This window comes from Salvia splendens, chromosome 20, assembly GCF_004379255.2.
Source record: "Salvia splendens isolate huo1 chromosome 20, SspV2, whole genome shotgun sequence".
In the NCBI taxonomy this organism is placed as follows: domain Eukaryota; kingdom Viridiplantae; phylum Streptophyta; class Magnoliopsida; order Lamiales; family Lamiaceae; genus Salvia; species Salvia splendens.
The window spans coordinates 17,836,237-17,857,099 of NC_056051.1; the positions used below are offsets into that span (position 1 = coordinate 17,836,237).

Genomic DNA, 20,863 nt, shown 5'->3' on the forward strand with positions numbered 1-20,863 from the left:
TTCTTAATATTAACCATTAGATCCTATGAATCAACGGACCACATTGATGCTGAAATTCTCAGTTCGCGTTGCATTATAGAACCTAACCTTATGCATTATGGGGGTAATATAGTTTATGGGAGAAATTCGAAGCGCCCTATTTTTGGCAATCGCGAATTTTCAGCGATTTGAAAGTATCCATCTCTTCAACCTCTCTCATTCATTACTCTCTCAACCTATTCCACTCTCCCCACTCCCTCCACTCTCTAAAACCCTAGCAGTTCATCGAGGGTGAAGAATTGACAGCAGCGATCCAAGATTTCGGCGATTAAAGTCCACCGGTGGTAAAATATTACCCAAATCTACACTCCTTGACTTGTTTTGGGGCATTTAAATTAGGGTTCTGTCCATTATTTAATATTTTGGGTCAATTTTTTCCGTAAAAAATGAAATTGTAAACTTTTGATCTAGGGTTCTGTCCATTATTTAATTTTTTTAGTTTATTTCTGAGTTGTATTTGGTATATGTTCGATAATTCCAATTGAAACCATACGGATTTTGTAGATGTTTCTGGAAATTGTCGATTTTGTGTTCAGTGTGATGTCGATTTCGTCCAGTAATGACGATTTGGTTGATTATTGAGTTGTATCTATGTTTTTTGTCGATTTGGATGAAGGAATTTAACTAATTTCGTTGGTGTGTATTACAGAGCATCAATGATGAAGAGAGGCAGACCCTTCAATAGTCAACCAACACAAACTGAAGGTTACATAATTGTTTCCATTGTTCTGATGCAGTATTCGTTGGATGTACTACATTATTGGTCAATATTCTTGCATTATTTTGTATATGTAATGCATTATGTAGAAATGTATTGACATAACCTGCAGTATATGATGCAATTTATGGGTATTGCGTGTATTGTTTACGTAAATCATTGAAGCTTACTTTTATATATTATATGGTTTGATTAGTGCATTATGTCTATACTGAAACCGTCATTATTTGCAGAAAAGTATGCAATATGTATGGTGTTGTGTGTTTTAGTGACTACAATCAGTAAATAGTACATATGTGCATTTTTTTAGTTTGTAATGTGCATTATTGAACATGATTTATGCATTATGTTTACTAAATTATGCATTACTAAGCGTATTGGGTGTGTACTAATATTTACTCAGTCAGGATGAAATATGTTTATTAATTTGTGTGGGTACTGCATTGAGAATCTGTAATAGTACATTTGTTGGAGTATATTGTGCATTATATGAGTGGTATTCATTATGTGCAGTAAATTATGCAATATGTAGGGTGTTGTGTGTTTTAGTGACTAAACTCAGGAAATAGTACATATGTGCATTTTTTAGTATAGACTGTGCATTATGGAACATAATTTATGCATTATGTTTACTAAATTATGCATTAGTAAGGGTATTGGGTGTGTTGTAATAGCTGCCCAGTTAGTATGAAAGTTTTTTATTATGTTGTGTGGGTACTGCATTGTGAATCTGTAATAGTGCATTTTTTTGTAGTATTGTGTGCATTATATGAGTGGTATTATTTATATTGTTTAATACATTTTCTGTGTAACACATGTGCATTTTTGTGTTTAGACAATGCATTATGAGTAATTTTTAATGCATTATGAGGTTGTGTTATGCATTATTTCATATGATATATGCATTAATCTGTAAAAAGCTAGCAGCATTATGTATTCTGATTTATTGATAATGTTTTGATGTATTACTTTGTTTGTTCCATATCAGAGAAGCGGCTAAGATCAGACATTGACGATGCAGTTGACGATGTTATTCTAGTTGACGAGAATTATGGTTTGGAGTGAGTCTTGGTTCGGCTATAATGAGATCTTGGTTAATGGGTAAACTGATATTCGGATAGATGTTTCAATTTAAAACTGTACTTTTTCGCAACTTAATAAGTGCGTTTGGATATTAGCTAATGATTTTGAGACTGTGTAAATTGTCCAAGAAATTATCATTATTTAAAATTTTGTATTGAATAAGACATATCAACGGGCTGCATTATTTATTCCAATAAGTGAATTTTTTAATTTAATCATTTCACCAGAATTCAGGGGTCCATGGAATATTAAAATCGGATATCAATTCTGCAATAGACATTTTAGTGCATTATTTTATTAAAACGTTGCTTTATGACCTAGAAAAAAAAATTGGGAACAAACAAAATAATTCATCAGAACACAACTGATACAAAGTTGACTTCTTTAAATAAAAACCAAACATTGCATTATGACAGATATAAAGTTCCAATAACAAAAACAAAAACATGACCTATTGCAAGACACAAGAAGTTGCTATATGTACGTACTATACCCTAGCCCCTAGTCTTATTAAACCCTGGGGGGAACAAGAAACGTGTGCCAAACATCGTATCACCGTACATTTTATTCGTATGCATTGCAGTTCACATAATTTGCATTATAAAGTCAATAATATGCATTACTCGCTACAATTTGGTGCATTATTCGAATTGTTTTACTATTTGTAATTAATGTGTATGTACTATACCCTAGCCCCTAATATTATTAAACCCTTGGGGGAAACAAGAACCGTGTGCCAAACAACGAAACATGGTAAATCTTATTCATATGCATTGCAGTTCAGATTTTGATCATTATATAGTCAAATATATCCATTACTCAATACCATATGTTGTCAGACATAAACTGTTATTAAACCCTGGGGGGAAACAAGAAACATGTGCCAAACATCGTATCACGGTACATCTTATTCGTATGCATTGCAGTTCAGATTTTGATCATTATATAGTCAAATATATCCATTAGTCAAATCTTATTCGTACTTTTTCGCAACTTAATAAACAAAGGAAGGGTTGTGTCATACATAAACAAAGGAAGGGCTGTGTCATACATAGGCAATTGCTGACTCCAGATCCCCACGATTTTTGTAGATAACGCCCATGTTGCAATATGCTTCAACATACATAGGTCGCTCTATTGCAGCTTTCTCGTAGCAATTAAGGGTTGTGTCATATTGCATCATTTCAGAATAGACGACACCGAGGTTATAATAAGCAGGCTGCAGGCAATGAACTGATACATCAAAATTCAAATACCAGAACAAAAAATCAAGTAACGAAAACTAATCATGGAAGTCAGGAAAATGTTGAATTACATCATAGTGTGGATCAATTTTGACAGCTTCGTAATACTTTTGAATTCCCTCTTGAGTATTACCAGCAAGCTTTAAGCTGGTTCCAAGGTCCGTTAAAACAATGGCCAAGCATTCCGCTGCAAGCTTGTATGTAGGGTCAGCCTTAAGAGCTTTCTGATACATCTGCACCGAATTAAACACGCTGAAGATGGAAGGTGCAATCCCAAACAAGAGAAAAAAATACTAATGACGAGGACGCGTTAACGGATATCCGATAATTGCGAACAGTGATGATCGAAAAAAATCAATTGCAGCGAGGGGAGTGTGGAGAATTTCACGTCTGGAGCGTGTTGCAGGGATGAATAACCGTCGAGATCTTCATTAGCGTGAATTATGGAATTTCCATAACCAACCCACATATTGCTTTCCTATTTAGCCCTTTTTCGGGTATTTTAATCATTTAATTTAATGTTTTTACAAACAAATTTAGGCCATAGGATTTCGAAAATCAACGGTTAAGATCAAGAAGGAAATAGGAGGAAATATGAGAAAAGGAAATGAATACATCCCTATATATATATATATATATATATATATATATATATATATATATAGGTGTGATCAAATACAAACCTCTATATATAATACAAACTACAAACTTTAATCCTAATCACTCTTGGTAAATAATCAACGGTTAGAAATTGGATTCACCTATCTATGTCAACACCTAATACAAGTTATGTCACTGGGGTTGTATATGGAATTCATGCCATGCATCGGTTACTTCATCCCTAATTTCACTCCACCCTTCCATAACATGCTAACTAAATAGTGTACAGCTTAGTTGACGTGAATTGTCAAAGTTAAGTCCCTAATTTATCTCCAATCTAACAAACTACCATTATTTTCATTTTTAGAAAGAGATTTAATTCAAAAAGAAGCATCTCTCTCTCATTCAGCCATCAAAATTATCCGGTGGTAATTAATCTCATAAATCTTCTCACGCGTTCTTCTATAGAGTATATTTGTCCGGCGTACGCTCAAAGTTCACATTTGTGTTGAAATGGAGATATTTGACGACGCTCATGGTATTTTTCATGCTTATTTGAACTAGAGGGGTATCATAATGTTGAAACCAATGAAGATTATGTTTGATGGTTCTGCGTTAGTTGATGAAGGAAGTTGAGTTGTGGGCTATATATCGAATTGGTTGTGGTTGCCTTCTTTGTTATCGGCTATTATGTTTGTGTGTCACCCATATGTTGTTTTTGGAGAGATTGATGTTGCTGTTGTAATCACCCATGATTTTGTGTTCTGCATCAATTTTGATTGTTGTTGGCTGTTGACATTGTGCATAGATATCGAGTACTTAACTGACATCTTGATGTTGATGTTGGCTGAAATCTTATTGATGTTTGTTGTTGACATTTGCTCTGATTTTCTGATTTGGTGCATTTTTTTGGCTGTGATAACAGTTCTAGGGTCTTAACACAACTCCACACCCCTATTTTGCCTTCTTCTTAAACATCTTTTTCATAAATGGGGGATTCTTTTTTCTGTGGCAGAGATCGATGCGTAAATGTACAATTAAGTTTGATTTTGTTGGATAAATGGTAGATGAAATGAATGAAAAGGAAATAGGGGAAATACTAATCTCAATCATTCCATGTTTGCGCTTGCTATTTGATAACATGACAGCACATTTGTTATCATTTACAATTAGGCGATGACAGCACCCTATTTGTTTGTTATATTCATTTCTTTTCCGTTGTCATGTTGACACTTATTTGTTTTGTCTATAGATGCAGTTAACCCAGATTGCAGACCCGACATGCAACCTTACATTGGTCAGGTGTTTGAAACATTAGACGAAGGAATTTCCTTTTATGAAGCATACGCCAACGAATGACATTTTGATACTCGTAGATTCGGACACAAATACTCAATGGTGTCAAAACCTGGCAGACTATTGTATGCAGCCGGCAAGGTGAAAAGTGGGATGTCGACGAAGAGGGGAGTTCTACCAAACGTAGACGTCGTTCTAGCATGTGTCATTGCAATGCCAAACTTACGTTGAAGTATTCAACCGATCCTGGCAGTACTTGCTATGTTGTCAGCAACTTTGTAGACCAACACAATCACGAGATGGTCGATAAAAAGCATGTCCGATACATGAAATCCAACCTCAACCTTGGGGATATCCATTATAAATTCATGCAGGACTGCTCAAAGGCCAACATTGGACCTACAATGACTTTCAATTTATTGAAGGAGTTCTTGGGTGGCTACGATGCGGTGAGTTGCACCGTTACTGACATACGGAATGGCAAGCGTGACATTTTGCAAGAAATAAAAGGCGCTGACGTCCAAATGATTTTAAATCAAATGGAGGAGAAGAAGAACACATGTGATGGCTTCCATTACAAATTCCAGCAAGGTAGTGATGGAAAGTTAATTAGCCTTTTTTGGTGTGACGCTGTGTCGCGAAAGAACTACAAGATGTTCGGTGACATTGTATCCTTCGATACTACCTACTCAACAAACAGGTAATCTCACGTGTCTGGCATTTTCTTTAATCTTTTTATTAGGCTCACAATTAAGGTGTTGTGTTGAGTTCTTGTTGACAGTTTGCTAATGTTCGTTGCTTGATATGCTTGTTGAACAGGTATTGCATGGTGTTTGGGCCATTCACTAGAAAAGACAACCACGGATGCCCTGTTACGTTTGGTGCCGGATTCGTGTCAAATGAGGGAGCTGACGCATTTTCTTGGTTGCTCAGTGAGTTTGTCGATTGTATGGGTTTTGCGCCTAAGTTGATAATTACCGACCAGGATTGGGGGTGAAACTTGCTATAGAACGGGTCCTAACTAGTACCAGGCATCATTGGTGCATGTGACACATAATGATGAAGCTTCCTGAAAAGGTTCCCAAAAGAGTACTTGCTAACGAAGAGTTGAAGAAGGATTTGGACTCTTGTATATGGTATAAATCGTTGGAGCCAGAGGAATTTAAAGAAACTTGGCTGACCATTGTGGACCAATATGGTTTACAAAATGAATCTTGGTTCACTACCATATTCACACAACGAGAGTATTGGATTCCAGCATATTTTAGGGATTTCCCAATGGGGTCGTTGTTGAAGACAACATCATTCTCTGAGTCCGAGAACAGCTTTTTAAAAAGGTACAAAAAACCGCATTTTAATCTCGCTGACTTTGTGATGCACTACAATAGCGCGTTGGATGCTCAGCGTAACATAACTGAATGGCTCAATTTCTCTGATGCTTCAAAAGTCCCCATTCTGTCAACAGAGCTTTTATTTGAGAAACACGCAGCGGCTATGTATACAGATCGCATCTTTCAGCAAGTTCAAGACGCGATCGTCGAGGCTCATCGTCGTTGCAGAATGTCTCACTTTGAGATGGTGGACAATACTGAGATTTACACAATAATGGACAGCCATCGAAACAAAGGTGTCGTCCGTCATGAAGTTGGCACTGAATCGTACCACTGCGATTGCAAGTTGTTTCAGCGGTGTGGAATATTATGTTCTCATATTTTTTGGTTGTTCAAAAACCATGATGTGAAAGAAATACCAGGAACATATATTGGTACAAGGTGGTTGAAGACGCCTTTGTTGAAATCACTACACAATGATCCGTGTGAGGAGGCATCGACATCTGCAGGTTCGTATTCAACGTTATTCAGTTTTTTTTCACATGCTTCGTTCACATGTAATGTCATCATATTGCTATACTACTGATGTTGGGTATACGCAGATTCCCAAGTCGATGATAAACGTGTTGTAGCAACCAAACTATATTCGTTATACTTTCGTTTATTTCAACGAGCACAGAGCAATGGCGACGACATTTTTGCATTATTCGACGGAATGGAAGAATTAAGTCATAAACTCTTCGGTGATACAGTACCTTCCGTGTCTTCCATGGGTAAAGCACAGAGGATTGAGAACCTGTATGGGTTAGCTCGACCAAATGTTGTTAGCGTGCACCCTCCTGATGTAGTGAGTACAAAGGCTATCATTCTATAGAACAAACCTAAGAGGCGATGTGCAATGTGTCGAGAAATGGGTCATCACGATGCAAGGAATTGTGGCAGGGAGAAAGGAAAGTCCAAGACAGTTCGTCGAATCCCTTTGACTTGAGATAAAAACCAAGACAATCCCTCTGCAAAACAGTTCAGGGGTTAAGTAAGATCCTTTATGTCAGCCTTGGCCGATTAAAAAATTATGTAAAGACAAATTTCAGTGTAATCCAAATATAAATAGCCAATGACAAAACAAACGTACAAATGTAAGCAGATGTAAGCAAATGTCACCACAGTTTGCATTTCACAAGTTCACACAGCCGATATGCAGATTTCAGCAGATTTATATACCGATATATATCAACAAAAAATGTCAACATGTGAAGGCCGTGTCAAGGAGTGCCAAACACATCCGACCATTTCCATACAAACAAATACCACCACATGTTGCATTTCACAAGTTCGCACAACAGATATGCAGATTTCAGCAGATGTATATCCCGATAAATTTCAACAAAAAATGTCACGTTATGCATCCAAGTTTCGGTACTTCAGCAGTGCTAGGTAATTAAATGTCATACCACAACACTAACGGCAATATAAATGCTAATTTATCATAAAAAACAACGAACACATCCGAGTTTCAATCTAGTTCACACAGTATACTTAATAGCAGATCCAAGTCCCTCCCATATTTGGCCTGATCTGGAATACCGTTCTCAGGCACAACCTGGCTAGCACATCTGCAACCCCAGTCTTCAATGAAAAGCACACCAAATAGTAATGCCTCTTTGAATATATAGGGAAAAAATCTGCACACAGCAATACAATTTATGAGTTTTTCATTTTTCAAGGAGTTCGCTTTTGGTTAAACAAGAGAACAAGTACCAAATCATAATGTGTGATGTCAAAAGGTCCAGCGCCGTTGAATTGACCATCTATTTCATCGTAGAATGTTAATTCAGCTTCAGATTTTTCCCAACTAGCTCTCCGTTCAACCACATTGTATGTCTGCAATTGTTACATATTGTCATTAGACAAAAACAAAAGTACATTATATTAACAGTACACTCACTGTAGCAGCCGTTGTGACAAACAATCTGATGGGCTTCTGTGTTGGTTTATGCACCTCCATGCCATTCAGATAAGAAGCCCAAACATCGATAACTTCAGCGTCAACAGCCTCATGTGGCTTCAACGAGCTAAATTTCTTTTTAGTAACTTCCACAACATCGTCAGCGTAAATAACATGATCCCTGGATTTCAACCATAAGTTATTAACGTTGGTCACTTTGATTAAAACAACAAAAGTTAATAAGATTTTTTCTTACGTCTACATGTAGGGTGTCGCAAGAAGGAATTGGTAACAATCCATCTCTTCTCGAGTCCATGTTGAGCTGATACGCGTTGATGCTGCACCCTCTCTTCTCCCTGTAGGCAGTCTGAGTCTCCTTGCTGGAGCAGGTTGTATTTCAGCATACGTGCTCTGTTCACGAGTCATCTCTGCATCTCGACGTACAGGTAATATTCATGCATCAGCACCCACCGTATCTATTTGTGTTTCGAAAGCAGCATCACCTAGCTCCAGGACTGCTTCCACGGCAGAGCAAACGGCTACGTCTACGGCGTCGTGTTGCATCATTAAAAACAGGGAAATATACAACATCACTAATTGTTGCCAAATGTAAATACCCCTACTTAGAGCCAACAAGTTTAATTTCAGTTGTTTTACGTACCTCCGACACAACATCACGCGCAATAGCACTAGCCACATCGATTGCATTCTCCTCATTCACAACCGTTCCTACTTGCGCATTAGCCACAGGCTCTATGCCAGCCAACTCTTTTCCAATGTCACTAACAACAATCAATTCCATACCGCAACCTCTCAATCAGCAGTGTCCTCTCTCTCCCCGTCCTGGGATACCACATCATCCCCACTTAAAAAAAGGTCGGTTGGCTCCCTTAGCTTGTATTTCGACGCATCACCCTTCACGGAAAGTAAGATAGGATGATTCAGTAAGCAATCAAATTAAAAGACAAAAAGTAAAAAAAAAACGGTGGCCATCAAACCTCTTCATCATGTGTTGTATTGTCTGTCTCGGGTTGAGGTTCTGCTTCAGGTTGACAAGCGTCATGATCCTACAATGTACACAACATCACACTTTCATTAAGTATATCAACAGATATGTTATCTGGGATGTGTTTTTATAACAGGAAACAATGTATGATATATACTTAACCTGGCTGGAATCGAACCCAAGGCTGAAGCTTGGGTAATCGTCTTTGTTTTCTAGAATTTCCATTTCATCAGCTGCGTCCAACAGAGATTTCAAGGACTCTGACCAGTCTTCCGCTGCTCTATAATTCGCAGTCTGCGACTGCGTCATTGACTCCACAGGGTCAAAGTCCTTTTCGTCCAACCTAAACGCCCTCCGGAGAGTGTCACACGTTATTCTAAAGCTGTCTTTCTTCCTGATTTATAGAGGAGCTTGATTTAATTCCTTGGCCAGCATCTTCAAACCGTCGCCTATGTGTTTGGTTGCCCCCAAAACACCCCTCATATACACCACTTCATCCGAAGAATATCTCTCTTCAACAACATCTTCAATGGACAGCAGTTCACCATCTTCAGTGGCCGGCGGTTCAACAACATCTTCAGTAGCCAGCGGTTGCACTCCTGTTGTCATTTCCGCACCACCCATTTCATTCTCATCCAACTGTGAAGTCACTCGTCCAATACCAAAATCAGCTTCTTTCATTTCCTCTTCCTCTCTCTCTCAACAGTTCGGCCGTCCATCCCTTTATTCTATGAATGGCACGTGCCACACATCTCCTACGATGCACTACTCGATCAACGTAGAAGGCCTGCAGTAAATAAAAAAATCAATTCAGAAAAAAATGTCATCACCAACCCCAAAATCAGATAAAAAAACAGTGCTTTGAGCTCAACCCCAAATGTCAACAACAGATACATATTCACACACAAAACCATGTCAACATAATAGCAACAATTCAACGGCATGGATGGAATAGACGAACGACATACCACTAGGAAAACTATTGGCCCGCTGAAAACCTTGGATTTGTTATTCTTCCACAGCTCGCGTGTCCTCAATAGATTGTCTAGCAAGTACCTACACCAATTGTGCTTCTTTACCTTCTGCAAATCACCAAAAGTGTCAACAATCCGGGGTCTGACATAGCCACAAGGGGAGGTCTCAATGAGAGCAGTTTCCAGCAATAACATGAATATTTTCTTAAAAAGTCCCCCCCCCCCCAGTTTCTTGTAGCATCTTCATTTCTAGGACCTTTGTCTGCATAGCATTCATATCAGCCTCCTCATCAAGTGGAACGGTTTCCAGGAATTTGATGCATGTGTTTCTGTCGCATCGATCAATTGTAATCCCACCATTTGGGAAACTAAAAATAAGCTCGACGTCCTTCGTGTCAACAACTACCTCAACATCATTAGAAAGCATAAGACTACACCGTAGGTGGTCAAAATGCTCTAATAGCCAATACGCTAATGTTCCCGGAACTGCCGAAGCCGAGCTGCCTAACAGCAGTTTTTTGCCTTTCGTTCAGAGACTTCAGGATGCGCTGGAAAAAATGAGCGGTTCTCTTGATCCTCAATTGAGGTCTCTTGACTTGTACAGGGACGCCAACAACAGTTGTTGAAGGCTTTCCAGCCAGTCTTGTCCTCTTCCCACTGGACTCCCCATCGTCTACTGATTTCCATTTTCGTAGACGTTTCGCTGATCAAATAACAACCGTCAATAAGTGACGTAAATGAAAATAAAAAAATTGAAAACCAATAATAACATAGCAAGAATACACATCAACACCCCGACATGTGTATTATCACCATGGACATTTCATAAAAAACCACTATAAAATCTAGGTCAACAGACCAATCCACCACGCATATGCAATATGTCACTCAAACATTAAAACATATCCAGCAGAACAAACAATGATAAACTCAATAGGATCAGCCAAACAAAGCTAGACTACCATGTCCAATTCAATGTCACCAGCATATTATGTCTACATACCAGATCAAGCACAGATCAACAAACGGGACTTATCCTAATTTAATGTCAACATGATTAGAGACCAACAAACTGTTTACATCAATTTCACTTTTAAGGTCAACGGGAACTTATCCAAATACTAATCCTGATGCATTCGTCACTGGAAACGACCGGAACCGAAATACAAATTAGGTATTCATCCCGAACCATGTCAGCAAGATTTTATTCAAAGAAAACAAACCAAAATCCACCATCAGCCACAACAAAACATTTACAACGCACAACCAAATGCTCTTATACACTTCAGAATGTCAATAACACAATTTCGACCAAAATTCAGAGTTCAATGAAACGAATTTTAATCGGTTCACTACTTGCAGCATATTTAACCACGCAAATTAAAAAGAAAAAGAAAACCGAAAAATAGTGACTGTTAAAAATTAAACAAAAAACCCATGGCTACAGAATGTCACCAGTCTTGAAAACTAGGGTTTTTAGTCGGAAACCTCACCTCCGGATGACTCTCCTGCCGCTTGGCCCGCTCGCCTCGCAGAACTCATGTCACCGCCGGAAGAGTGGTCGCGTCAACACCGACGACGAATTGCTGGAGGATTGGCGCTTCGAAGAACGGCGATTGAGTGGAGTGGAAAGTCGAAAGGTTGGAATGGAGGAAAGGAGAGAGATGATATGTGATTAAGGGGTGGGGTGTTAAAAAGGCGTAATTGACGGGATTGCAAATCTCAATGAAACTAATTATTTGGGCTGCTTAATTTTATCACTAAATTTCCCTTAGTGGACCGTTGTGTAGATAATGTTGACATTAGGAATATAATCTATACTAACCGAAGATTATTTCTATTAAATGTGTAGGATTAAAGTTTGCATAGTTTGTATCTTAGGGGGTCTGTAGATTATCATGGCCCATAGATATATATATCATCACTATCTTCCAATTCTTAAACACAATCAACTAATTACGAAAATGGCTTCAATCTATTAATCCATTTGCATTCCGTTGATTCTTACTTTTGTCAAAGGTAAATTATTTAGTTATTCGCATTTCCAACATATTATACAATATTGTACTAGAGTTTTAATTAACTTTCAGTTTTAATCTATAGTTTGAGTTGTATTTTTATTATTGTTTATAATTTTTTCTAAATTTTATTTGTGTCTTATCCCGTATCCAATGGCATAAACACATGCAAGAATTGAGGGGATTTATAAAGTTTTAAAAAAACATTTTTTAATTTGTATGTTATCTCGCAAGTTTAGTATTTCGTGTAATCGTGGTGCAAAAACCTCTATAATTAATCACTACGAAACATAAGAATATTATTGTCCAATATTCAAAACTCAAAATGTAGAATACATTATATACTAAGATGAACAATTAAGTATAATGAGGAGGTTAATGATATTAAAGAAAAGTAAAAATAAAGTACATGCTTTGTTATTCGAGTTCTCTCTTTCCTCGTAAAACTTGTTTTAAGATTAATGCCAAATGACTGATTAGGTGCATAATTGTACTGATATGATCTATGCTAAGTATCATTAATTTTTAATTCTTATTTTAAATATTTTGATTTATTTTGTGACCCAATCAACTGATGATATGAACTTTATGGTTATCTTTTTGGCAGTTGAAGTTGGAAGAGCCGAAAAATGTTAAGTGGATTGGGTACATGTGGAGATGAGATATGTTGTGGTGCAGGAGTTTGTAGTGATGAATTACAGTTTTGTGATTCAAGCCAAGTTGGGCTAAATACTGATTTCATTAATTAGTTGAATGAGTTTGTAGTGATAGAATGTTGTAAAATTAAGTGTCAAGTAAGTTTTTATGGAGGCAGGTCAAGTTGTTCTGGAATTGTTGGCCCAAGATTGTGTATTTGTGAACATGATTGTTAATTTAATGGTTTTTTTTTCACTGAGAGTATATAATAAAGACTTACTTTTCATTTCCAATTTGCATTTTGTGGATCAATGAATTAAATAGATACAAAGCCAAGCAAGAACACACATACTTGCTTAGATCATGAATAATTATTATACTATCTATCTATTTATTTTTAATTGTTTATTTATTTAATTAAAAAATATATCAAATTATAAATTATCAAAATTCGATGAAAATGCCTAAGACCACACAACATTACATGTAGTGTTTAGCTCGACTATAGCCACCTAATTAATATCAATTTTAAGCTCGGGTTTATCGGTGGACTTGGTAGAGAACAAAGAGTACAACTACACTCCAAAATTTTAGCTAATACTATTACACTAAAATCTTGTTTTTATAAAGAAATATAAACAGTCTATTAGTAAAAACTTACAATAAATTTAAATTAACATGTACTACAATGCTCATTTCGAGATAAATACAGTAGAGGTAAATTATATTAATTCTCTTACATAGTAAATGTAATGATGCATATGTCTTTTTTACTTTTTTTTATATAAATAAAAAGTAATACAAGTTTTTCTCAAATAAATCAGAGGATGACTTTTAGTAACTACTACTACTAGTGATTAACATGCACAATGCACAAATCTTTAATTTGGTTTATACAAATCCAAATTTAAAGTATAAATTACGTAATATCCACAAAATGTAAAATAAAAATCAAGCCATCGACTTTGAACATGAGAGGAAGAGAGTAAGGTGACGGTAGGGGTCAGGCAAGGTAAGTAGGTAACATGTCTTTTTAGAGAAAAAAAATCATATACCGCACAAATTTGATCATATCTTGTGTTTGTGTGATTATTGTTTTGTTTGATTTTAAGAATATGACTCTTTTTTGTATCTTCAAGAGTTAGAAGGTTATGACTTGAATTCGGCTTAGGGCGTGCGGATCATCCTTTGATATCCGAGCACCACAAATTCAGGAATCTATGAGAATTGCTTTAGCTTCCTGAATTTGTATTGAGAACTTAATTGATATTGTGTTTGATAGCAAATGTACATGATGTTACTAAATAGAACATCGTTTTCAATCGAATGATACAAAATTGAAGTAATGGTGCATGCCTTTGAGGAACGAGTTAGTGGAGAATCTAGGAATATACTATATAGAACGGAGAGAGTATAAAATAAGAAAATAAAATAAAAAATAAGACACATGACACACGCATGGTGATAAGAGAAGGAAAATGTCAATTTCCTCTGCTGTGGGTGTTAAAATATGAAGGGGAAAGTCAATGTGGACGCATGAATAAGCGATAGGATGAGACTCAACGTTTGTTGTGAATATTCTCAAAATTTCTCCATTCACAACACTTTATAATCTCATTTTATTAATGGGATGAGAAAATTAAGATAACTCGCTTCGAAATTGAATGTGCTTACACTCACAACACACTCTATAATCTATATGAACTCATTAAGTCATTAGGAGTGTATTAAAGGAATGTGAAATAAAAATAACTTAGCTTCTAAATTTTGACTTCGTTCCCATGACTGTTGCAATAAAATACTCCATCCATCCTAATTAAGTTGAAGCGTTCTACCTAAGTTGAGTCATTTTCTTTTTAACAAAAAACAAAACATCCAATCATTCTTACTTGATTCCACCATCTACTTTACGCTCTTTTTATATTTCCTACTTTATTCATCTCCCCTACTTTTGAACAGAATTTTTTAATTTCTGTGCCTAAAAAATTTGTCTCAACCTAGTTGGGACGGAGGAGTACCAAATATTGAGATCGATACTTAACAAGGTCAATAACGATTTCTCATTTTCCCTCTTAAAGATTTGATCCTCTAGTCTATTGAATGAAATAAACATCTTACCAACTAAGCTATACGAATTCAATATTTGCTACTCTCTCTATCCCATTAAAAATTACCCACTTTCCTTTTTTCGATTTGTCCCAACCAAGATGATCAATTACTAAAAATAGAAATATTTTTTTCTCTAATTTATTACATTTCTCTTACTTTACTCTTTCCACTTCACATACATAATAAAATTACATAAATTTCCATGCCGCCCAATAAATAGGTCATCTTCTTTAAGACGGAGGGAGTACACGTGCGTTTCCTTGAACATCACCCGGTAGTATGACTTTATATTTCTTATTACATGCTTCTATGTATAATGCGTGTTTGGCTGCTATTATACTTCATTTACAACTTTCTAATTATAACCATTTTCCATTGTCGTAGTCACAGTAGCTAGTTAATGATAACATAAAATAGGAGCACGTATAACAATGTAAATATATATCCTATGATTCATACGATCATATTCTCTCCTTCCCACAATAATATGCACTTTCTAATTTTAAAAACTCTTTTCTTTCTAATATGATGGACTCATTATCTACTAATAATACTTTAATTAGTTTTTCTTTCTACATCTCTCTTGCTTTACCAATTGTACATTAAAACTCATGCTCAATCCAAAGTGCATATTCTTGTGGGACGGAGGAAGTATTATTACTCTCTCCCTACCACTATAATTGAAACATTTTCTTTTTTTTTGGACGTTCCACTTTAAATGATACATCTCTAAATATAGAAATATCACTATCTCTACTTTTTACTTCTCTTACTTTATTTTTTTCCAATTTACTCACAAAACAACACTACATAAAATCTCGTGCCGAAATAAAAATGTTTTACTTTAGAGTGGGACGGGGGAGTGTTAAAAGTAAACAATTTTTTTATCATATTTTATTAAAAATTTATACAAAAGGATTCTTATTTGTAAAATAAACAAAATTAAATATTAATATAAACAAATTTAAACACTCTTTGGTTATAATTTATAAGCCTGAAATTAATGTTTAAAATTTCCTAACCATACTGAACACAAGAGTGAAGGGTCCCAACGTGTATCACTCAATACGCTCAACCGTTTATACTTGCAATACTCAGCACCATTCTTTTCTTACATTACAGTGTCCCAAACAAAAATGTCGTCAAACACACCATTATTTCCTCCTCCTTTCTGTTTGTGGATATCTTACTTTATTTCTCAACTTGATTCACCTACTTTTTTCCCATCTCCTATTTATAGAATATAGAATATTTCTTGAACTCGTTAATATAGGAGAGGGTTCACTTGAGAAGCCCTAAATATTTTCGACCATTCAACTAAAAAAGTTTATAGGGAATGCATAGATCGCCTTCCTAGATGAATGCAGGGTCAATGTTCTAATCCCATAAGAGGCGATTTTTTATGTATTGTAATTGTAACAACTTTATGGTATCGTTCGGTTGACATGACTCATTATCATATAAGTATCCCTCTAGGACTAAGTTGTGAGATTATTTTAGCGACTATGACTAATTATCATAAGATATAATCTTGCCAACCGAACATTTCCTATATGTACTATACTATCACGATCACAAAAAATGCAAGTTTCAGGATAATCCATCCCAATATGATAAGACTAGCTAGATAGGAACTGATAAGAACATTTAATCCAATGTTTTAAAAATCGGACTAGATCGATCATTTTGAGTGGTTAATTGATTGTGAATCGATATTCTATCTAGTCGAGTTTACACTAATTAACCACCTGATCATGGAACGGTTTTGAATCTGTTCAGCCGGATCCGCCCCTACTTTGGCACGGCGGCGCGTCTCTACCCACCTGCTCCGGAGTGCCATGGAAATATAAATCCATTGAATTCTAGATAAGTAAACATCATAAAACATGCATTTTGAAATTTTCATGTCTCTAAGTGGAAATAAAGGAACACTTAAAGCGTGACACCACGTAAATTTTCATGAGTAATGGTGTATATCTCGTGTTTAAAAGCATGAAAATTTGATTTGGGCATGCATCTAATTGCTTCTTTTATGAAAATGTTACAACATTGCTAGTATTTTTTTAATTTTATATTGAACAAATAATGAACTATACAGTTTTTTATTTTATTAGTTTATATCCAGTAAAGGGGAAATGGAAAATTGTTTACGAATATGGAGCATGATTTGTTGACCTTTATCAAAATTAGAAGAAATAAAATTGACATAAACTCATATGTTTATGCTAACATAGTGATCCCTCCGTCCCATTGTAGATGTCACACTTTCCTTTTTAGTTTATCCCACAAAAGATGTCACACTTCTTTTTTTGGAAAAAACTCTCTCACATTACATTAATATAAATATACTATTTTCTCTCACCACCTAACACACAAAACAACATCTCCTAAAATTCCGTATCATTCTCCAAGTATGTCATATATTATGGGGAGTACTTATTTTCCTTCAATAGTACTGGCAGTATTTCAATGTAGGTAGGGGTGGGTAGGTACTGTATATCTTACCGAAACCACCATCTCGTATACCTTATAGTAAATTCGGTATGCGAAAAAATCATACCTTTACCTTAACAAAATTTCCGGTGTACCGAACTTCGGTATAACTTATTTTCATATTGATACCATACCTCATTTTCGGTATACCTTACCGAAGTTCTGTATATCGTACTTGCAGTATACCTGACTTTCAACATCAAGAAAATAAAATATTTGAATTTTTAGAACATTATTTATAATTTTAAAAATATATTAAATAGTATATTTTATTCATAATTAAATTTATCTTTCACAATAGAACTTACAATTTAAAAATATAAAAAATATATTTTATATATAATTATATTTATATTTTACGGTACATACCTTAATTTACGGTACATATCTTAATTTACGGTATATACTGAATTTCGGATGTCGCAGTATACCGTAGTATATGAAAATTCATATCGTTACCAAACTGAGTATCATATCGTACCAAAAATCTTGGTATGCAGAAAAATGATATGTTTTCGGTACGATATGACCGTTATTAAGGTATTTCGGTATTTTTCCCCGCCCTAATTATAGGTTACAATGATTAGTCTAATTATTGTCACATATACTGATATACTCTATTCAATAATAGAGATTTGCATATACTCCCTCCGTCTGTGAAATGTTGTTCATGTTTGACTCGGCACGAGTTTTAAGAAATGTGAAGAAAAGTGAGTGGAAAAAGTTAGTAGAATGTGGGTTCCACATTTATATATTAGTTTTATAATAAAATATGAGTGTAATGAGTTAGTGGAAAGTGTGTTTTATTTATCAAAATTGAAAAATAAAATAAAATGGATAACATTGCACGGACATAGAGAGAATGGAGAGTAATAATGCAACTACAGAGGTCGAGATGTGGTCAATTTTGCGCAACACTAGTGGTAATAATGCCTCCTCTATTTAGTACCATTGCAACTGTCTATGGTCATAATTTATTTGATGGTAATAGAAGTAGCGTGGCAAAGGACAATATAAATTTAAATGCCAATTACAGCATCTGATTCGCTGTGATAAATAATGTGACAGATTAAGGGTAGGCAAACTATCTGAATTAACCACGTGTATCTTTGTTTTCATTGAGACTTTATGCTATTGCTATTCATTCCATTTCTTTCTCTCACCTAATTGATAACTTCGCAAGTCACGTGATTTCCCTCTTATTAAGATAAAAATCTTTCCTCAAATCGTTTTTATGAATTAAATAACACAAAAATAGCATGAAAATTTTCAGGAGCTAATAAGCGAAGATTAATTATTAGCACAATAAACATTCGAATTTACCTCACAAATAAATAAAATAAAACACTAATTAACCAAAACTGCCGAAGAAATCAACAAAAATTCTAAGTTAAAATACTCAAAGTGCAACTAGTGGATCCGACCCGAATATATCTCCAAACTCATGGAAGAAGTCGTCGGTTTGCCCGCTGAATGACCCGAGCCCGAAATCTGTACTTGACCCGATAAGCAAATCGCTGCTGCTGCTGAAATCCACACCCAAAATGTCGCCTAAGAAACCGGCTTCGTCAAACAAGTTAAACTCGGCGAAAATATCGTCGCTCGGGGGAAATATCGCGAAATTCGACAAGCTCTCGGCATCTTTCCCGACGGTTTTGGGGAAAGCACAAGACGACTCCTCGGGTTCGGTTTCAGGCTCGGCTTCCGCTTGGGAGTCAGCCACGGAAACGAACCGTAGCACAGACTTGGGCGACTCGGGCGTGTTGTGACCCGGAGTGGAGAAGTTGGTGAGCGCGTCGGGGCCACGCAGCTGGACAGCCGCGTGGTCGTACACCATAGCGGCTTCTTCCGCCGTGTCGTAGGTGCCGAGCCACAGCCTCACGCGCCGCCGTGGGTCGCGAATCTCCGCCGCCCATTTCCCCCACGGCCGCTGCCGCACGCCGCGGAACTTCTTCATCCGGGGGCGGCGGGGGCGGCTTATCTTGACGGCGGCGGCGCCGTCTCTGCAGTAGGGCTGGATTCTGACCTCGTTGATGAATTTTCTGACTCTTCGGCGCTTCACACTGAAGCCTCTCTCTTCGTCGTCGCTGGAGGAGTCGGTGGCGTCGGGGTCGGCGACGGAGAAGCGCACCGTCCTCGCCGGAAAAACAGTTTTTCCGCCGGAAATTGGATTTTCCCGCCTCCTGGTGGTGATGTACTTAACCCTGGTTGTAGAAAACATTGTTTTCTGTTCTTGCATCTCAGAAACAGAGGACTTTTTTCCCCCTTTTTGTTTAGATTTGCATTGAAAATAAAGGAGAATTGAGAGATTCTTTGAGAATAAAGAGAAAGCGAAACGTTAAAGAGACAAGTATTGAGGCACAGGGAAAAAGGGGGTGAAAATATGGGTATATTGACAAGGAAAAAGTAGTTGAAAAACAGAGAGAGGTAAAGTGGTGAAGAAAAGGGAACAGAGAATGTAGGCAGAAGAAGATAACACAAATGGAAATGGGAGTATTGTAATTTCCGTTGGTTTTTGTTTATCTAATTTGAGTACAAGTACAACCAAGACCAGAACTCGGATTCCTTTGATTTTCTCTTCCCCCAACAGAGAGTGTTTGTGTGAGAGAGGAAAGTTGGGTTGAGGCAAGGTGGAGAGCGCGAAGAGGCCACTATTTTATAGGATCCGATAGCTCAGAATATGTAGATTTATTAGAAATTTAAACTTTCTCAAACATGTTTAATTATAATTTTAAGAATAGTTAAATTATAAGTTAGGGAGATATTCTAAAACCAGCCGCCGCATTTAATGGGGTCTGGGATTATGACACGTGTACCCTCACACCTAATGTCGGGTGGGTAGATTTGAGGATTTTACACAAAATGGCTGTATGGGGAGTATATATTTTTTTCCCTATTTTCGTTGATTCAGTTTAACTCTGGATATAATAACTTTATGTTGGTATTCCGTTTCTAGATAAAATAATATTAAAATATAATTTAGTATTGAGTTGTGAGATTATTTCAATTGGAAGACTTTTACTATTATTACTAATCATTCCATTATTATATATCTAAATTTAAGTTATGAGATTAAATCTCATAAATCATACATATTACATATTTAATCTCAAGATACAATTTTGTAAAACGAACGCCCTTTTTAGTTTTCACAACTCACCTTTTTGAGTTTTCATAACTCTAGTGTCATTGTACGAAAAAAATAAAAATTATTAGTTCATCCATATTAAAATTTCATTTTGAGATGGTGTGTTTAATTAATGAATCTTTGATAAATGAAAATATTCTTTTCGTCTTAGTATTATAAGCCAAGTGTTCTGTATTCAACACAATATTTTATGCAGCGTCGTTTTTTAGAATCTAGAGAAAAA

At 36.1% G+C, this 20,863-nt stretch overlaps 2 protein-coding genes and 1 long non-coding RNA gene across 9 annotated transcripts; all 3 read right to left on the reverse strand.

Annotated features, from left to right (window-relative positions):
- Positions 1-2,876: 2,876 nt before the first annotated feature.
- LOC121781585 (probable UDP-N-acetylglucosamine--peptide N-acetylglucosaminyltransferase SPINDLY) lies at positions 2,877-3,317 on the reverse strand. The gene is made up of 2 exons (XM_042179308.1): positions 3,156-3,317; positions 2,877-3,059 (listed from the first exon to the last, which is right to left on the reverse strand). Exons 1-2 carry the CDS (start codon positions 3,315-3,317, stop codon positions 2,886-2,888), a joined length of 336 nt encoding a protein of 111 aa, XP_042035242.1. The 3' UTR covers positions 2,877-2,885.
- A 2,948-nt stretch (positions 3,318-6,265) lies between these two features.
- Positions 6,266-11,941, reverse strand: LOC121782528. Of its 7 annotated transcripts, XR_006046427.1 has the most exons (12): positions 11,730-11,941; positions 10,231-10,939; positions 9,425-10,049; positions 9,255-9,323; positions 8,513-9,171; positions 8,257-8,437; positions 8,070-8,192; positions 7,848-7,993; positions 7,193-7,321; positions 7,067-7,107; positions 6,731-6,814; positions 6,630-6,644 (listed from the first exon to the last, which is right to left on the reverse strand). It is a non-coding gene; the product is annotated as an uncharacterized LOC121782528 (long non-coding RNA). The 7 variants fall into 7 exon arrangements; XR_006046425.1 differs by having other exon boundaries at positions 7,067-7,321; XR_006046424.1 differs by having other exon boundaries at positions 6,266-6,814; positions 7,067-7,321.
- A 6,841-nt stretch (positions 11,942-18,782) lies between these two features.
- On the reverse strand, positions 18,783-20,140 carry LOC121780688 (ethylene-responsive transcription factor CRF2-like). The gene has a single exon (XM_042178320.1). It carries the CDS (start codon positions 19,729-19,731, stop codon positions 18,892-18,894), a length of 840 nt encoding a protein of 279 aa, XP_042034254.1. The 5' UTR covers positions 19,732-20,140; the 3' UTR covers positions 18,783-18,891.
- Between the last annotated feature and the right edge of the window lie 723 nt (positions 20,141-20,863).

Bases quoted from the DNA above. Each gene is read 5' to 3' on its own strand.
- LOC121780688 (XM_042178320.1), bottom strand. From the start codon at position 19,731: ATGCAAGAACAGAAAACAATGTTTTCTACAACCAGGGTTAAGTACATC.
- LOC121781585 (XM_042179308.1), bottom strand. From the start codon at position 3,317: ATGTATCAGAAAGCTCTTAAGGCTGACCCTACATACAAGCTTGCAGCG. The intron at 3,060-3,155 runs GTAATTCAACAT...CATTGCCTGCAG, and splicing joins AAATTGATCCACACTATGAT to CCTGCTTATTATAACCTCGG.